General features: G+C 38.5%; 1 protein-coding gene across 3 annotated transcripts in view; it reads right to left on the reverse strand.

Annotated features, from left to right (window-relative positions):
- The window catches only part of PARL (presenilin associated rhomboid like), a 47,457-nt gene that overhangs the window by 10,375 nt on the left and 16,347 nt on the right, over positions 1 to 20,735 (reverse strand). For all 3 annotated transcript variants that reach the window (XR_012021797.1, XM_072807590.1, XM_072807592.1), the window contains exons 5-7: positions 9,023 to 9,118; positions 8,283 to 8,432; positions 6,364 to 6,434 (exon numbers count right to left, since the gene is read on the reverse strand). Coding sequence is in view for 2 of the 3 variants with exons in the window: in XM_072807590.1 (XP_072663691.1) it covers positions 6,364 to 6,434; positions 8,283 to 8,432; positions 9,023 to 9,118 (317 nt within the window). In the remaining variant the exon portion in view is untranslated. The remainder of the gene's footprint in view (positions 1 to 6,363; positions 6,435 to 8,282; positions 8,433 to 9,022; positions 9,119 to 20,735) is intronic.

The following is a 20,735-nucleotide window of genomic DNA, read 5'->3' on the forward strand; positions in this document are numbered from 1 at the left end:
GCATATTCATACAATGAAACATGAGTCATCCATACAAAGGAATAAACTGATATATACAACTTTATGGATGAATTTCAAAATAACTACAAAGTAATGAAAGCCAGAACAATAATAAAAAGGACTATATGCTAGGTGATCCCATTATTAAACTGTAAACAGTAAATACAAATGAAACTATCATGACAGAAAGTAGAGAGGTTGCTGCCCAAGAATGAAGGGAGAAGCAGTAAGGGGGGGCTACAGAGGAACACAATGACACTTTTAAGATGACAAGTATGTTCATTTATCTTGATTCTAGCAATGGCTTCATGCGTATCCTCATGTCTGAGCTTGCCAAATTATAAACTTTATTATTTTTTTCAAAGATTTTTATTTATTTATTCATGAGAGATGCAGAGAGAGAGAGAGAGAGAGAGAGAGAGAGGCAGAAACATAGGCAGAGGGAGAAGCAGGCTCCACAAGGGAGCCTGACACAGGACTCAATCCCAGGTCTCCAGGATCAGGCCCTGGGCTGAAGGTGGCGCTAAACCACTGAGCCACCCAGGCTGCCCTTCCTAGATTTATTTTTAAACAAACCTAAAAAGGTCAACTCAACAAAACCCAAAATCAAGCTGAGACCTTATTTTCTGAGAAGGAAAAAAAAACAATAAAATTATATTTCCCTCCAAATGAGGCCACCAGAATTTGATTAGTTGATGTTAAAGAACAACACTAAAATTAAAATGGTTAGGTAGCTCTAGATTACTTCTCCATAGATGATTGTTCTTCATCTAAAGTGCTCACTATAGATATTTTAATATGAAAAATTTTTTTTAAATTTTACTTATTTATTCATGAGACACAGAGAAAGAGGCAGAGACACAGGCAGAGGGAGAAGCAGGCTCCTCACAGAGAGCCCGATGTGGGACTTGATCCCGGGTCTCCAGGATCACGCCCCTGGCAGAAGGCGGCACTAAACTGCTGAGCCACCTGGGCTGCCTAACAATCAACTTTTAGATAATAACCACTCTACTCCAGCCAAACAACAGAAAAGGCTGTGGCCCAATCCCCATCAACAAAGACTGAATGGAGAGCCTGACTTCTACCCTTGCAGACTGCAACCAGGCATCCCAATACTGTTGACAGGGTAGGGTCAGTGGAGGTCATGTAGGCAGCAGTAACAAGGCACCCTGTTCTTCCTAGCCAAGAGAGGTCTACATAGGCGACTCAATTTCCAGAACTCCCAGTCCTGCCCTCTAGTAACAAGAGCCTTCATCCCTAGGTGTCAAAGGAGGCTAAGTAGGGAACCTGGACTTTAACCTTATCAGACACTAATGATCAACATACCCCTTTTCCCCCCTCATCAGAGCACCTTCGGGGCAGCCTAATAAAGAGTAGACTCAAAGTCTCATAATAGCCAATATGTCCAGTTTTTTTTTTTTTTAAGATTTTATTTATTTATTCATGAGAGACACAGAGAGAAGCAGATACACAGGCAGAGGGAGAAGCAGGCTCCATGCAGGGAGCCCCACGTGGGACTCAATCCTGGGTCTCCAGGATCAGGCCCTGGACTGAAGGTGGCGCTAAACCGCTGAGCCACCTGAGCTGCCCTGTCCAGATTTCATTTAAAAATCATTCACCAGGGATCCCTGGGTGGCGCAGCGGTTTGGCGCCTGCCTTTGGCCCAGGGCGCGATCCTGGAGACCGGGGATCGAGTTCCACATCAGGCTCCCGGTGCATGGAGCCTGCTTCTCCCTCTGCCTATGTCTCTGCCTCTCTCTCTCTCTGTGTGACTATCATAAAAAAAAAAAAAAAAAAAAACATTCACCAGGGATCCCTGGGTAGCTCAGTGGTTTACCACCTGCCTTTGGCCCAGGGCGCAATCCTGGAGTCCCGGGATCGAGTCCCGCATCCAGCTCCTGGCATGGAGCCTGCTTCTCCCTCTGCCTGTGTCTCTGCCTCTCTATCATGAATTAATTAATTAATAAAATAAAAATAACTCACCATACCAAGAACCAGGAAAAACCCCAAGTTGAATGAAAAAAAGACAACACCAACAAGATGACACAGGTATTAAAATAGTCTGACAAGTATATATTTTTTAAATTTATTTATTGGGACACCTGGGTGGCTCAGTGGTTGGGTGTCTGCCTTTGGCTCAGGGTGTGATCCCGGGGTCCTAGGAGAGAGTCCAGCTTCAGGCTCCCTGGAGGGAGCCTGCCTGCCTCCCTCTGCCTATGTTTCTGCCTTTGTGTCTCTCATGAATAAATAAAATCTTTAAAAAAAGCAGACTCTCCACTGAGTGTAGAGCCCAAAGCAGGACTGATCCCAAGACCCATGAGATCATGACCTGAGCTGAAATCAAGAGTCAGATGCCCAACCAACTGAGCCACTCAGACATCCTAACAAGCATTTTAGAGCAGCAATTATAAAAATGCTTTAATGCGCAATTACAAACATGCTTGGAACAAGTGAAAAAATAGCACAAAAATAGAAAAGCTCTCAAAGAAACAGAAGACACTACTAACAATGTAAACTTTAGAACTAAAAAATACAGTACCCTAAAATAGAAACACTCAATAAATCGGCCCAAGTAGAATGGAAAGGACAAAATAGTCAGTGAACTTGAAACAGAGTATCAATTACCCAGTCTGGACAACAGAAAAACAAGACTGAAAAAATTAACTAAATTTCAGGGACCCATGAGATTATAAGTGATCCAACATTATGTCATCAAAGTTATAAAGGAGGGAGGAAGGGTGAGGCTGAAAAAGTATTTGAAGTAGTAATGGCTAAAAACGTCCCAAAAGACAAACTCTAGATTCATGAAGCTAAGCAAATCCTAAACAAGATCAACACAAAGATATCCATGACAAGACAGAGTCAAACTTCTGAAAACTAAAGACAAAGAAATTTTTCAAAGAGATCAACACCACCTTACCTATAGGCAAAAAGCTATTTGAACAACAAAGAATTTCTCTTCAGAGACTATTGTGGCCAAAAAGAAGTGGCACATTTTTTCAAGTGCCCAACGAAATGTCAGCCTGGAATTTTTTATCCAGTGAAAATATCCAGAAATGAAGAGACAGACATGTTCTAAGAAAAACCTAAGTATCACCAGCAGACCTACCTAAACGAATGGCTAATTCTCCAAATAAAATGAAAATGATGAAAGAATCCTGAAACATCAGGACAGAAGAACAATGGAAAAAGTAAAAATTATGCATAAATATAATTGGTTTCTCCTCCCTTGGACTTTTCTAAATGATGCTTAATTATTGAAGCACTTATAATAATAGTGGCCAATATTCTAAATATATGTGGAGCAAGTATTTAAGACAAGTATAATCTGGAGAAGACATAGGAATGAAAAGGGAGGTAAGGTTCACTTCACTCAACCACCACCAGCAGACTGTAATAAGTGATGTGTGTATATATATTGGAATACCTAGAGCAGCCACTAAAAAAGTTATACAAAGAGATATACTCCAGACACTATAGGTAAATCAAAATAGAACTCCATATGAATCTGTTCTAGTGACCATTTCATTTTACTTGCAACCCTGTAGGAAGAGACTAAAGATACTCCTCCCCCCCCCAAAAAAAAGATACTTCCCTAACTTAGCAGAGAATTTTTATATACAGATTAAATGTGATACTTACATCAATGAAGTTATAGTAAGCAAGTTATCATAATGCTACTGAGCAAATCCACCCTATGATGAACTACATCATTAAGTGAAAAAAATTAACATTTTAACAAATGCTGTTTCCTACAACAAACATTTTATTGATCTTTGCCATCTCAAGATTAAGGGCTATATTTCACAGACAATAAACTTTTGAAAAGTAGACTAGGGAAAGCTTCCTACCAATAACTACTAAGAAACAATTTTTAAGTGAGATTCTGAAAACAGAGAGGTCTAACAAAACCGTTATCAAAATCCCGTCAGTATTCTTGCTCTCTAGTGCCAATATGTTAATTGACAAATATTCTTTAATGGTCCCCTTTATCCTTTAACAAAGGATTATGATGAAGCCCATCATCTAACACAACTTTGTCGACAGTATTTTTTTTTTAGTTTTCTCATTAAAAATGCCATTATTTCTGATGATTTCATTTTCTTTATTATTGGGGACAATTTTATCCTGACATGGCTGTACAGAATTTTGATTTCTGAGCAGGAACTACCACTACCACATTTCTTAGTACATGCTCCTTATTATGCTAAGCATTCTAAACACACTTGCACTGCAGATCAGAAGAGATGTGCTATCCCCATTTTACACAGAGAAATTAAAGCTCAGAAAGGTTCAGGAATATGTTCTAGAAATCACAGATAAGTGGCAGAGCTGGAATGCAAACCCAGTCTAATTCCAAATATCTGCCACACTCTTTTCATCTTGGACTTCAGTTTCTTATCTGTAAAATGAGAATACTTGTCCCGAGGCACATCAAAATGTCCTCCCAGGGGTGCCTGGGTGGCTCAGTTGGTTGGGCACCCAACTCTTTATTTTGGCTCAGGTGATGATCTTGGGGTCTTGGAATTGAACCCTGTGTTGGGCTCTGAACTCAATGCAAAGTCTGCTTGAGGAGTGTCTCTCTCTCTCTCTCTCTCTGTGACCGTCCCCCACTCTCTTCCCAGAATGAATAAATCTTAAAAAAAAAAAAAAAAAAAAAAAAAAAAAAAGCCCTTCCAGATCCTCTCAGTTAATGAAAAAAGTCTCCCCACATTCAGAACACCTGAAGACTTCTAGAGAACACTAAGCCCTTTCAGTGTGTATTACATATAGCATATAATGTTTTTTCCCCAACTAAAGTCAGAATCTATTTCTGACTCATACCAGTGGTCTTTGTTGCCTTCACATAACAGGTGCTTAGTTGGTTAATGAGGTAAAGGATAGGATTTGAAATATGTAAATTATATCAGCACAAAATTTTATATATAAAACATTCCAGGGATCCCTGGGTGGCGCAGCGGTTTGGCGCCTGCCTTTGGCCCAGGGCGCGATCCTGGAGACCCGGGATCGAATCCCACATCGGGCTCCCGGTGCATGGAGCCTGCTTCTCCTTCTGCCTATGTCTCTGTCTCTCTCTCTCTCTCTCTCTCTGTGACTATCATAAATAAATAAAAATTTTAAAAAAATAAATAAATAAATAAATAAAACATTCCATTAAGGGAAAAGCAGGGCTTAAGAAATCCAGTAGGTTATAGGAAAAAGTATAGGTCTCATTAGGAAATTAAGAACACACAAATTATGGGCTGATTACTTAAGAATTCTTCTAAAACTGAATCTTCTTAGAGTTTCTTTTTTTTTTAAGATTTATTCATCCATCCATCCATCCATTCATGAAAGACACACACACACACAGAGAAAGGCAGAGACACAGGCAGAGGGAAAAGCAGGCTCCATGCAGGGAGTCCGACGTGGGACTCGATCCCAGGTCTCCAGGATCACATGCTGGGCTGAAGGCAGCACTGAGCCACCTGGGCTGCCCTTCTTAGAGTTTCTTTAAATATGAAACCCCCTATTTCAATGCATTTAAGTGATCTGCATTTATATACGTAGAAAATAGGGTGCCTGGGTGGCTCAGTTGGTTAAGCCACTGCCTTTGGCTAGGGTCTGAGGTTGTGATCTCCAGTTCTTGGGACAGAGCCCCGCATCCAGCTTCCTGCTTGATGGGGAGTCTGCTTCTCTCTCTCCCTCCCACTGCCACTCCCACCACTCTCTCTCAAATAAATAAATGAATCTTTTAAAAATAATAAATATGTATAAAATGAAGTCTTTAAAGAAATATTATGCAAAGATTTCCATGTGCCTATAAATCTGCCACTAAACTCAAAAGAAAATGTATTTTTGTCTTTATGTTTTTAAAGCATCCAGAACTTAGCTCCTAAAGACAGGTACTATGATCATCTTGCTCACTGGCTGTAATCCCCAGTCTTGAGTAGAGTGCCTACTAGTCTAATCTGCCTAGCAGACACTCAAGTAGTGACTAAACATCATAATCAAATCTGTAATTATTTTGAATTTTCCAATGCTAGATTAGGCTACCTGGTTTTAGAGACTCATTGTTTTCACTACTCCTCTTGATTTGTACTGTTCCATCAAGTATATATAAATGACCAATGGTTAAAAGCTATAGCCTGAGGTTTAAAGGGTCTACAAACATAAATTCTAAGTTAGATACAGATTAGTTAGTAGCATTGTCTCAAATGTTAATTTCCTGGCTTTGATAATTGTACTGTGGTTCTGTACTTAACAGTAGGGTAATGGGTATATAGGAAATCATAATAATTATGCAACTTTTCTGTAAGCCTCAAATTATGTCAAAATGAAGCTAAAAACTAAATTTAGAAAATCTACATTAGAAACACTTACTGCACCGAGTGATGGTCCATATCTTCCTGTGGCAACTTTACACACGTAACTGACAAAATTGGAAATCACGCCTGGGAAAAAAGTCACATTTCGATCATTATAGTGAAGTATAAAAATGGTTTCCATTTCTGATCTCCACCTCACAGAGACTAACAGTGTCGGATCTCTACCTAGGTCAGTACAAGGTGCAGGCACAAACACTTACCCTATCATTCTAGATATTTTAAAGAAGAGTCTGATCAACTGCACAACTTACTGAGTGACACAGGATCATTCACTTTACTTCTCAGTCCTCACTTTTCTCATCTATAACATGAAAAAGACTATTTCCAAACTCAACAACTGTCTGGGAATCCTCTAGGCCATACTCCAAACACTAAATCAGATTCTCTGGAATAGGACCAGAGAATCTATACTTTACTCAGTTTGCCAAATGATTCTGCCACAGATCTAGACTAGATGATCTTTTTCAAGTCCCTCTGGCTCCGATGTCATCTAAGCTGAACATGGCTCATTTTAAACAACTTCCTACAGAGCAGGAATTAATGGCAGCTGACAGACTCATCTTACCTACTATACAACTAGTGCTTGAGAAAAAAACTACACACTTCTGTTACAGGCCAAAGATATTGCTCAGTTTCTAGTTTGAAGGGACCAGATGCATGGATATTTAATTAACACTAAGCACTCATTCTGCACCTTGCTGTAAATGCTTCTATTTAATCCTTTCTACACCACCTTGTCAGGAGAGACTAAGTATCATTACCTCAGAGAAGTATATGTTCTTTTCCACAACATCACACAGCAAGTAGCAGAAATAGGATCTAATAAAACTAGGACTTCTGTCTTCAAGCTCTCAAGTGCTTTCTTTCACACTACAGTATGATTCCCAGATACACTGCTTTTAAATGAAGGGAGTTCAGGGGCGCCTAGCTGGCTCAGTCAGAAAAACATGTGACTCTTGATCTCAGGGTTCTGAGTTCAAGCCCCATGCTGGGTACAGAGATTATTTAAAAAAAAAATAAACTTAATTTTTTTAATTAAAAAAATGAAGAGAGGGCAGCCCCGGAGGCGTAGCGGTTTAGCACCGCCTGCAGCCCAGGGTTTGATCCTGGGGACCCTGGATCGAGTCCCGCATCGGGCTCCCTGCATGGAGCCTGCTTCTCCCTCTGCCTGTGCCTCTGCCCCTCTCTCTCTCTCTCTCTCTCTGTGTGTCTTTATGAATAAATAAATAAAAAAAAAAAAAAAAAGAGATTTCAGAAATGAATTTTTATGCTGTGTGGTTTTTAATTAAGTACATTTTACAAAGAGAGGGGTAAAATTTAATTGACCAATTGCCAGTTTAGTAGCATCTAGAACCTGGAATCTACTACCACCATTTCCTAGTTGAAATAAGGAAATGGTGTTATCTCCAGGACCATGACTGGAACTGTTCCAGACTAATATATATGCTTGCAGCAAAGTTAGAATAAACTCATTCTTGACAATTTATTACAAAGCTCTGATCCAAAGCTTTCTGGAAACTGAACACACCATGGGAAATGAGTTTATGGTTATTTAACAAAGATCCAGATGACTGAGACAGCCAGCAAGTCTTGGAAACACTGATTTATAAAAATGGTAGGCCTGATCTAAAGAAACAAAGCCTAATGAGATAAAAATGACATTTGTAAAATCTATACTAAACCTTAACTCCTGTCTATCCTGATTTAAAACTAAACATACCTATAATCTTAAGAAGAAACCAGCATGATGAGAAGCAGAAAAGAAAATAAGCCACCAGTCTGTGGCATCCTTCTCTATATACAATTTATACAATTCTCTACATACAGTCTTCATATGTAGACTATGACTATAATCTCCTCCAGGTAGGTGGGAATGCTTATACTCTGAAAGATCCCCAGATTAAAGTTTATTACCTGCAGATAGGTATACTGCCATGAACTGCTCTTGACCCAGAATGTTCACTATGCTGGAGGAGAAGCTCCACAAAACATACATATTTGCAGCCATGTGAAACAATGAGAAATGACTGAATGTTGACAGCAACATTGGAGAACACAGGACCTCTACAAGAGAATGAAAAACAGTCTGGTAATCATAGGACACACGACCATGATCTAAAAATGATCTGTTTTAAATTTTTTTCATTACTATTATAAAAAATTCAAACATAGTAAATAAAAATAGAGCCAGTTAAATAAGATGGTTTACCACAGTATTTTTCAAAGTGGCAAAAAGTTATCCTAAATTTCTCTCTTCTACTTTAGCAAGCAACCAATAAAAATTCTCAGTTCAACGAAAGCAACTTATCCTTACAGCAAAAATCACTTAGAAAAAGGATTTCATAAATTATTTCAATTACAGATATGCAGTTGTACATAATAGTATCCTCCAAGAGTAAATTTGTAGTGATCATGCATCTTATGTCACTAAAAAATACTTATCTACTAGGTGCAAGGCACATTTTAGGTACCTGAGACATAACACTAAGAGAAATGAGGTCCCTTTACTCAAGGAGCTTACTTATAGTCTATCTTCTAGATTCTGCTTATAATATTGAAAAGTAACTCATCCTTTTTATAGGATTTCAATTAACATAAAGCATATTTCTTTCATATTACATCTACTTCAAAATAAAGTCATTAAGTAGACTTACTTGAAGCTGGGTTTGATGTGAAATATCTGATCATTGTCCGCTGTAGAGAAGGTACTCTCCATAAACAGAATACAAAAACATTTGCTGCTATGATACCTACAAAATAAAGATTTATAATTTAGGGAGGTTAAAAATAGGAACAAAGTCTGATTGAAAGTCCACCTGAATAAGATTTTCTACCACAATTATTTAAGATTACTATATACTTATGGGTTGGGTGGGGGCAGGGCAAGCTAAGGAAAGTTGAGTGAAATCAATGTTTTTAAGTATCAAACTATATGCACTGGTACAGTCAGAAAATTCCTGGGAAACTGCAAATGCTCTAGAAGCTAACTTCCTTCACTCAGATCCACTTTCTTCAGAACAGTTTACTCTTCTCAATAAGCAATAATCAGATCTATAATTACTGTTTGAAAATGGCAAGCCAGAGATAAGTAATGTACAGATTTGGGTTCTTTGGCCAAGATCAGAAAAGCTATATTGCATAACACGCTTCTTTTTCCACAGGGAATAATATACTTCTTAAACTTACAGAAACATCTATGTGTCATTGGGTAGATGAAGATCCACTTGTCTGAGAAAAATACTTCTTAGGTAAGAATTCAGGAATGACCTGGAAGAATTTTCCAACTGCTTTTGAAACTGTTTATATGTGGGAGTTGAGTAACTTTCACTTTTAAGAAATTGATGTTGCTAGAACTATCACTAAATTGAGGTTTATTATTTAATGATGGAATTAACTATTCAGTAACATTTTAGTGAAAAATTGTTATTCTTGGGGTGCCTGGGTGGTTTAGTCAGGTAAGCATCTGCCTTTGGCTCAGCTCATGATCCCAGAGTCCCAGGATTGAGCACTGCACTGGACTCCCTTGCTCGGCAGAGAGCCTGCTTCTCCCTCTCCCTTTGCCCTTTCCCCTGCTCCCACTCTCTCACTCTCACTCAACCTCTCTCTCAAATAAATAAAATTATAAAATTTATTCTTAAAAGCTACAAACGTTAAAAAAACACATTAATTTTAAGGTACCACAGCTCCTTGCCCATATAGTAGGCACTCATCTATTTGAATTAAAGGAATTTATTTTTTTGTTTTTTTTTTTTGTTTTTTTTTTGAATTAAAGGAATTTAAACATTTATTCATTCCTCCAGTTTCTTTCATCAATAAGCAACTAAGGCCTTTCAGCTTCTTCAATCATAGTAAACACTGATTCCAGCAACATTCTGGTAAGAGGATTTATTTTAGAAGATATTCATTGTATAATCCCCACCGGCTGCTATATCTTGGAGTTTCCTTTGGCTTCTATATTTACTCACTAAGGCTCTCAGCTATACTCTCACTCTCCCATTTGAGAGTCAGGCAGGAAATGAAGCTACCATTTTTCATAGATTCTAAGACATTTCGTCCATTTTAATATCTATAATCAGGATGCATCTTACAACTGGTGGTGTGTCATAGATGAACTGGAAAGATTTTTTTCTTCGTGGCACATGAAACAGTGTTTTGCTGCATTAACTGAATGATTCCATCAATTTTATCATGTCTTACTAGTGGGAACTGACAGCTGTTATGCACCTTCAGTAAATAACTAATTAGAAGTCTTTCAAAGATGGTGAGAAGGACAATATTCGTGAAAGGATGGAGAAAAGAGGTCACAAGCAGGGCAAGTGAGAGTACAATGTATACCTCCCAACAAGGAGCCTGAAACCCTGGGCAGGAAAGGTGGGCAGAGGAAGGATAGAGCCTCCTCAGGTGAACAGACCTCAAAGGGTTTATCCTAAGGAAGTGAGCAGTGATTAGTGTTGCTTGGGTTTCCTTAGTTTCTTTTATAAGAAATATATCTATTACCCAGAGAATTCTCTGAGGCCTAGGTTGTACATAGTGATTGGTACCTTGGGATAAAGAAGATCTGAGAATAGTTTGGCTCCAGGACTCTATGATCGCAAAGACAATCAGGCTTAAACAAAATTACTGCACGCACTCAAATGCAGTATTCAGAAACTCAAATAATGGTTCCCTCCTCCTCCTTTTCCTTTGAGAAGTAGCACTGCTTAAGGTCTTTGCTTTTATCTCCATTTAGAAGGAGTATTACTTGCCTCCTCCTGACTCAGTAAACTCTTAGACAAACTTGACACTGTTGATTTGGTAAGTGTGCTGCTGCCTCAACACCTACCTTTACCAAAAGGGATGCAGTGGATTACGTTAGAGAGAGTAATGAAGTAATAAGGACTTTGAAAAATTCTTTCCTTCACAAAGCAATGAAAAAATTGGCAAAAAAAAAAAAAAAAAAAAAAAAAAAAAAATACCCTGTCAGAATCAACTTATTCAGAACTCTTGGAAACTAGCTAAAGGCCTGTAGCAACTCAGTATTTAAGAAAAATAGCAAATCTCAATAGGAATAGAAATTTTGGGGCATTTTAACTTGCCCTGGTCCCATTCCTTTTCCAGCTACAAGTTGAAGCAATAAGTTATGAAAACAATCCACATTTCCCATGCAGTCTCACAACCACGAGAGGTAGCACAATGGAGCTGGAACTCTTTTAAAGCCTCCTTCCCAAAGAATTGTTATCATCTGACCTGATAATAGTTCCCTGCAAGACTCCACTTGCAAGGATGTCTATATTGGACTTGACTGAAACCTCAAATGCAAAATTCCTTTTCACAGGGGGCATTTGTCAGAAACAATATCAGGCAAGTGTTTTTACGTTCATGGCTGCCTAAGATAGTGGATAATTTTTGGAGTAAACAAAAGACCAAACAAAAATCTTAAAAGGAAAAGCTGAGGAATGAGATGTCCACAGGAGCTTATAAAGCCTCAATATAGTCCTAGGTTCTTGTATACCACAAACCTAACAAAAAAAAAAAAAAAAAAAAAAAAGACTTTAAGATAATATTTGTTATTAGACACAAAGAAGGACATTACAGAATGATAAAAGGACCAAGATATAACATCTTCTTGATATATCAATATAGCAATTACAAACATACATGCTCCTATAGAATCCCAAAATATATAAAGCAAAAATTGAACTTAAAGGAGAAAGAAACAGTTCAATAGTAATAGTTGGAGACTTCCAATACCTTATTTGTAGTAACAGATAAAATGATCAGCAAGGAAATAAGACTTGAACAACACTATAAACCAAGTAGGCCTGACAGACATCTATATAACACTCAACAGGGGCACCTAGGTGGCTCAGTTGATTAAGTATCTGACTTTCGATCTCAACATGGTGAGTTCAAGCCCTATGTTGGGCTCCACAATGGATGTGATGCCTACTTAATAAAACAAAATACCCAACAACAAGGCAATACATTCTTGGGACACCCCACTGGCTCAGTTGGTAAAGCACGTGACTCTTGATCTTGGGGTTGTGGGTTAGAGCCCCATATTGGGTTGTAGAGATTGCTCAAAAATAAAATCTTAAGGGGTGCCTGCATAGCTCAGCCGGTTAAGCTATCTGCTTTCAGCTCAGGTTGTGATCTCCAGATCCTGGGATCAAGCCCTGCGTTGGGTGGGGAGTCTGCTTCTCCCACTCATGCTTCCTTTCTCTCTCAATCAAGTGAATAAATAAAATCTTAAAAAATAAGTAAAATCTTAAGGAAGAAAAAACACAAACAACACATTCTTTACAAGCACACATGTAACATTATCCAGGATAGACTAGACCGTATGTTCGGCCACAAAGCAAGTCTCAATGAATTTTAAACAGTGAAATTATATGAAGTATGCTCTCTAACCACAATGGAATAAAATTACAAATTGATAACACATTGGGTGAAGTCATAAATTTGTGGAAATTAATATATTCCTAAATAACCACTGGGCCAAAGAAGAAATCATGAAGTAATTTAGAAAGCACTTTGAGATGATTGAAAACATAAATGTAACTTAGCTGCTATGGACTGAATTATGTTCCACCAAGATTCATTACACAGCCCTAATGTGATGGTATTTGGGGACGAAGTCTTTGGGAGGTAATTAGACTTAGATGAGGGCATGAGGGTGGGTCCCCCTTGAGAGGATCAGTTTCCGTATAAGAGAGATAAGATACTCAAGAGCTTGCTCTTGCTCTCTCTCTGAAGTATGACACAGCAAGAAGGTGGTAGAAGAGAGAAGAGACTTCTTACCAGAATCCAACCATGATGGCACCTTGATCTTGGACTTCTACCCTCCTGAATTTTGAGAAAATAATTTTCTGTTGTTTAAGCCACTCAATCTATGGTATTTTGTTTTGACAACCCAAGCTGCTAAAACAATACTAAAACTTACAGGGTACAGCAAAAGTAGTGCTGTAAATGCCTACATTAAAGAAGAATAAAGATTTCTTTTCTTTTTTTTTTTAATTTTTATTTATTTATGATAATCACACAGAGAGAGAAAGAGTCAGAGACACAGGCAGAGGGAGAAGCAGGCTCCATGCAGGGAGCCCAACGTGGGATTCGATCCCGGGTCTCCAGGATCGCGCCCTGGGCCAAAGGCAGGCACCAAACCGCTGCGCCACCCAGGGATCCCAGAATAAAGATTTCAAATCAATAACCTACCTTCTACTTTAAAAAACTAGAGAAATAAAAAGAGCCAACCCAAAGCAAGCAAAAAGAAGGAAATAATAGTTTGGATGAAGGAACAGAAAAATAGAGAAATAAAAAAATCAATGAAACCAAAAGTTGGTTATTTGAAATGACCAATAAAATTGATAAACCTTTAGGGAGATTGACAAAGAAAACAAAAAACAAAAAACAAAAAACACCACCTCAAGTTCCTAAAATGAGGAATGAAAGAATGTTACTACTGACCTTACAGAAATAAAAAGGATTATAAGAGAATACTATGAACAATTGTATACCAACAAATAAGAAATCAGAAGAAACTGACAAATTCCTGGAAAGATACAAACTACTGAAACTGACTCAAGAAAAAGAAAGTCATGGGCACCTGGATGGCTCAGTGGTCGAGTGTCTGCCTGTGGCTCACACTGGGATCCTGGGGACCCGGTACTGAGTCCCTCATCAGGCTCCCTACAGGGAGCCTGCTTCTCCCTCTGCCTATGTCTCTGCCTCTCTGTCTCTCCCATGAATAAAGAAATAAAATATTTTTAAAAAATGAAAAACAAAAAAGAAAGTCTAAATAGGCCTATAAGAAATAGTGAATTTATAATTAAAAAAAAAAAAAAAAGACTTCTCACAAAGAAAAGCCCAGAACCAGATGACTTCACCAGTTTATTACTTTCCTAGGGCCGCTATAATAAATTACCACAGCCTTGGTGACTTAAAACCACAGAAACGTATTCTCTTAAATTCTGGAGGCTGGAAGTCTGAAATCAAGTTGTTGCTAGGTCATGCTTCTTTCTGAAGACTCTTGGGAAGACTCTTTCCTTCCCTCTTCCTAGCTTGTGGCAAATCATGTATCTAATAAGGATCTAGGATCCAGAATATATAAAGAACTCTTAAAACTCAATAAAAAGACTACTCTAAAACAGGCAAAGAATTTAAACAGACATTTCTCCAAATAAGCATGAATGGACAGGGTACCTGGGTGGCTTTGTCAGTTTCAAATATCTGACTCTTGACTTTGGCTCAGGTCATGATCTTAGCAGTTCCTCAAAAATTAAACAGAATTATTACATGATCCAACAATTCCACCTCTGACTATATATACCCTAAAGAACTGAAAGAAGGGACACAAAGTAGAAACTTGTACACAAATGTTTGCAGGAACAGAATTCATAACAGCCAAAGACTGAAACCCAAATACCCATTGACAGATGAACAAAATGTGGTGTACACATAAAATGGAAAAATGACTAAGCCTTAAAAAAATAAAAAAAGAAATTCTGATACATGCTACAATATGGATGAACTGCAAAAACAGTATGCTAAGCAAAAGAAGCTGGACACAAAAAATGTATTTTACAATTCCACTTATATGAGGTATAGGCAAATTCAGAGACACAGAAATCGTGGTCACCAGGGGTTAAGAGGAAGGGGAAATGGGAAATTAATAGGTACAGTGTCACTGATATACTAGAAAACAAAGACAATAAATGGAATCCTCATACAGTTCTTGAGGGAATGTAAAATGGTGCAGCCACTTTAGAAAACAATTTGGCAATTCTTCTAAAAGAAAATATGGAGAAAAATAGATATCCACATGCAAACAAATGAACTTAGATTCTTAACACCACATACAAAAATTAACTAAAAATGGATTAAAGACTGAAATGTGAAAACAAAAACCATAAAATTCCTAGAAGAAAACACAGGGAAAAGCCTTGTAACATTGAACCTGGCAATGATTTCTTCGACAGGACACCAAAAGCACAAGCAATACAATCAAAAATAGACAAATGGGACATCAAACCTAAAAACTTTTGTCCAGGGACACCTCGGGGGCTCAGGCGGTTGGGCGTCTGACTTTTGATCTCAGCTCGGGTCATGATCTCAGGATACTGAGACTGAACCCCATGTGGTGTTTCTCACTGACAGTGGAGTCTGCTTGGGATTCTCTCTCTCCCTCTGCCTCTGTCCCTCCAATCCCCATCCCCTGCTCAGTTTCTCGCTCTTAAAAGCCCATGCACACACACACACACAAAACCCCAACAAACTTTTGTCCAAAATATACAACACAGTGAAAAAGGCAATCTACAGAATGAGAGAAAATATTTGCAAATCATTTATCTGATAAAGGGTAAATATCTAGAATATATAAAAAACAATGACAATCAAAAAAAGAGTCAAATAACCTGATTAGAATAGGTAAAGAACTGGGATAGACATTTATCCAAAGATGATAGTCAAATGGCCAACAAACATATGAAGAGATGTGTAATATCACTAAACATCACAGAAATGCAGATCAGAACCACAATGATGTGTCATCACCACACGCCCATTAAGATGTCTACTATCAAAAAAAAAAAAAAAACCAGAGGGATGCTTGGGTGGCTCAGTGCTTGAGCATCTGGCTTTGGCTCAGGGTGTGATCCCAGGGTCCCAGGATCAAGTCCCACATTGGGCTCCCTGCATGGAGCCTGCTTCTCCCTCTGCCTGTGTCTCTGCCTCTTTGTGTCTCTCATGAATAAATAAAAAACAAAACCAAAGAAAACACAGAAGGAAGTAAGTCCTGGCAAGGATGTGGAGAAATCAGAACTCTTGTGCACTGCTGGTGGGGTTGTAAACTGTGCAACCACAGGGCACCTGGATGACTCAGTCAGCAGAACATGTGACTCTTGATGTCAGGGTTGTAAGACTGAGCCCCATATCTGACGTGGAGATGACTTAAAAATAAAATACACAGTACAACCACTGTGGAAAACAGTATGGAAATTCCTCAAATTCAAAATAAAACTACCATATAATCCAGCAATCCAACTTTTGAGATATACCCAGGTATATATCCAAAAGAACTGAAAGCAGGATCTCAGAGATATTTGCATATTGATGTTCACAGCAGCACTATTCACAGTAGCCAAGAGGTAGAAGCAATCCAAAAGTCTATCAATGAATAAATGCAGGAACAAAATGTGGTATGTACATACAATGGAACAAACGACTTAGCCTTAAGAAGGAAGGAAATCTTATCACATGCTACAACATGGATGAATCTTGAGGATATTATGCTAAGTGAAATAAATGAGCCAAAAAACAGAAGTACTGTTTGATTCCACTTAAATGAGGTAGATAGTCAAATTTATAGAAACAAAGTGGCATGGTGGTTACTAGCGGCTGAAGGGGAGAGGGAAAAGTTGAAATTGTCCACAGAGTTTCAGTTTTATAAGACAAAAGAGTTCTACAGATGTTTTATAACAAAGTAAACATACTTAACACTACTGAACTATAAACTTAAAAATGGGGATCCCTGGGTGGCACAGCGGTTTGGCGCCTGCCTTTGGCCCAGGGCGCGATCCTGGAGACCCAGGATCGAATCCCACGTCGGGCTCCCGGTGCATGGAGCCTGCTTCTCCCTCTGCCTGTGTCTCTGCCTCTCTCTCTCTCTCTCTCTCTCTGTGACTATCATAAATAAATAAAAAATTAAAAAAATAAAAAATAAAAAAAAATAAACTTAAAAATGGCTAACATGGTACATTTTTTTGTTTCTACTACAATTTTAAAAAGTTAAACAAGGGCAGCTCTGGTGGCTCAGCAATTTAGCGCCTGCCTTCAGCCCGGGGTGTGATCCTCGAGACTCGGGATCGAGTCCCACGTCGGGCTCCCTGCATGGAGCCTGCTTCTCCCTCTGCCTGTGTTTCTGCCTCTCTCTCTGTGTCTCAAATAAATAAATAAATAAATAAATAAGTAAAATCTTTAATAAAAAAAAAAAAAGTTAAACAAGAGTACCATACAACCCAATGATTCCACTCGAGGTATATATTAGCAAAAGAAATGAAGGTACATCTACATGAAAATGTATACAAAAGGTGCCTGGGTGGCTCAATCAGTTAAGCGGCTGCTTTCAGCTCAGGTCATATGATCCCAGGGTCCTGGGATCAAGTCCAACACCAAGCTCCCAGCTGCTTCTCCCTCTCCCTCTGTCTGCTACTACTCCCCCTGCTTGTGGTCTGTCAAATTAATAAAATAGAAAAGAAAGAGACGGAGGGAGGAGTGAGGAAGAAAATGTATACCAAAAAAGTCCACTGCATTATCATAATAGCCAAAAGTGGAAAAAACTCAAATATCCATCAACATATGAGTAAACAAAATGTGATATATCCTTATAATGGAATATTATTTAACCATAAAAAGAAATGAAGTACTGACATATGCCACAACTTAGGTGAACCTTGAAAACATCACACGAAGTGAATGAAGCAGACATAAAAGGTCATGTATGTGATTCCATTTATATGAAACATCCAGAACAGGCAAATCTATAGAGAGAAAATAGATAAGGGGATGCTTATGGCTGAGGGGAAGAGGAGGATGGGGAGTGATTGTTAACAGGTATGGAGTTTCGTTTTGAGATAATGAAAATGTTCTGGGATTAGAGTATGATAGTTGCACAACCTTGTGAATACAATAAAAACCACTGAACTGCATACTTTTAAAAGGCAAATTTTAAGATATATGAATAATATCTTGAGTGAAAGAAATATACACTAATTTGGGAATCACTCCTTGGTTCAGTAATCTCAGTCTATTTTTCTCCTTTTCTGAAAAAAGACCTACTATCCCACCTGGAGTCCAGTAGCTAAGAACAAGATCCCCTCCGCTGATGCAGTGGGCCAGCTCACCTCTCCACAGCTTCTCTACCTGAGGGAGGCTAGACCTGGCCAGTCCAGACACTATCAAATATATACATCCACGACAACCAAAGAACTGAGCTCAAGTGATTCCTACCTCAGGTTCCCTGGGAAGCACAATTATAGGCATAGGGATCATCCTGTTGGCTTCACGCAGTGACTATAATTTCTCTTCCTGGGCAGTATCAACAAAACTAGCTAAGGACTGGTCCTACAGCTTCCTGGAATCAAGAGGAAATTCAGAAAGACCATCTATCTTAAATCTTCCAACTGGGATACAGATAGTTAGAACTGATAAAGGCAGATGGAAAGAATGGGGCAAATTCACAGTAAGGTAGACAAAGACATTTACAAACTAACCACAGAAGGGGTTATTTCTCTGCACCTTCCCTATAAATGAGAATACGTAACCTCCCCTGTGAGCAACTTTTAGAAATAAATGACTTAGATTCTGTAGGTTGTTGGAGGATGTTTAAATTTAAATAGATATTTAAATAAATATTTAAAACTTATTTTAAGACAATCTGACAATAAACTTTTAAGAGTACATACTCTTTGACCTACGAAGTCTATTTCTACTAACTCATCCTAAAAATATGCTTGCAAAAGGGTGCAAATATCTCTATATAAGGATATTCACTGCAATATTATTTATTGAAGACTACAACTAACCTAAATATCCATTAATAGAAGACTTGGTACATAGTAATCATTTGCATGAACTACTACACGGCTATTAAAAAGAATAATCTGAGCCCAGGGTGCTGGTAATTTCCATTTTTGTACTTGAACTAGGTGCTACTTATAATTACATGGATGGGCTCATGTGAAAACTGTACATCTGACATATGCATATTCTTCTATGTACATTATACTTCTATAAAACAAAGAATGTAATAGACTTATTTGTACTGATACAGTGTCCTTTAAGATATTAAGAGAATAATAAAATCAAGGTGCAAAGGAGTATAAATGCCTATATATAAACACTTTGGAAGAATATACAAATGTAACTAAAAAGGCAGTAGTTAATATGGGAACAACTGCAGAACTAGGGCAGCCCCAGTGGCTCAGCGCAGCCTTCGGCCTAGGGTGGGATCCTGGAGTCCTGGGATCGAGTCCCACGTCAGGATCCCTACATGGAGCCTGCTTCTCCCTCTGCCTGTGTCTGCCTCTCCCTCTCTCTCATGAATAAATAAATTTTTTTAAAAAACTGCAGAACTAGAAATCTACAGAGATTTTTCACTTTATATATTCTTTAACACTATTTTATCCTGTTACCATGCACATTTATTCATTTTACAATGACAAAGACTAACCTAAGTAGACAAAAAGAGCTCCCATTCATCCCTGAGTGCCAGCCTGCTGTCTTAGGACAAGCCACTGCAGTTTGGGCTGTCAATAAACACCCAGATACCTTGTTTTGGGAGGTGGCAGTGTGGTTAACAGAAAGGTAAGTTATTGGTGAGGTGATCTGCTATAGTAGAAAGTGAAAAGATATAATAAAATGTATATTAAACTAGGAAGTGCACTTGAGAGGGGAAAAAAATTTATTCCCCCCATCCCTACCCTTTCTAGCTGTGTGAGCTCAGACAAGTTATTTAACTTCTCTGAGCCTCAGTTACTCAATGTGAACAATCAGAATACCACCAAAAGGGCTCTTACAATTAAGATTAATAATAAGGGGGGTGCCTGGGTGGCTCAGTGGTTGAGCATCTTGCCGTCAGCTCACAGTGTGATCCCACAGTCCCGGGATTGGGTCTGGCATCGGGCTCCTTGTGGGGAGCCTGCTACTCCCTCTGCCTGTGTCTCTGCCTCTCTCTCTCTCTCGTGAATAAATAAAATCTTAAATAAAAAGATTAATAATAGGATAACAGCATATATGTAAAGTACCTACCCTAGTACTTGAAGCCTAATTGGCACTCAAACATTAGTTTTGTTTTTCTTTACCCAGAAATAACTTGTCAGAAGACTGAGAAGCTAAGAATTTCAGGAAAAAGTGACAAAAGTTTAAGATTAGTTAGATCCAGTTAACACTGCCTTACCAGCAACTTCAGGAGCAGGGAAGCAGACTTTAGCCTAGGAGGTATAGATCAAAATCTTTGAAAGGTATAAAGGGAAAGAAAATTGAAACTAGGGGCACCTGGCAGGCTCAGTTGGTAGAACATGTGACTCTTTTATTTTTTTTACGATTTATCTATTTGAGAGAGAAAGAGAGCAAAACAAGAGTGGGAAGGGCAGAAGGAGAGGAAGAAGCAGACTCCCCACTGAGCAGGGAGCCCAACATGGGGCTTAATCCAAGACCCGGGGATCTTGACCTGAGACAAAGGCAGACATTTAACTGACTGAGCCAGTGAGGTGCCCTGAGAATGCAACTCTTATCTCAGGGTTGTGAGTTCAAGCCCCAAATTGAGTGTAGAGCCTACTTAAAAATGGAAAGAAGGAAGGAAATAAAAACTAAAAAATAAACTATTCCTGG

Source organism: Canis lupus, chromosome 31 (assembly GCF_048164855.1).
Source record: "Canis lupus baileyi chromosome 31, mCanLup2.hap1, whole genome shotgun sequence".
In the NCBI taxonomy this organism is placed as follows: domain Eukaryota; kingdom Metazoa; phylum Chordata; class Mammalia; order Carnivora; family Canidae; genus Canis; species Canis lupus.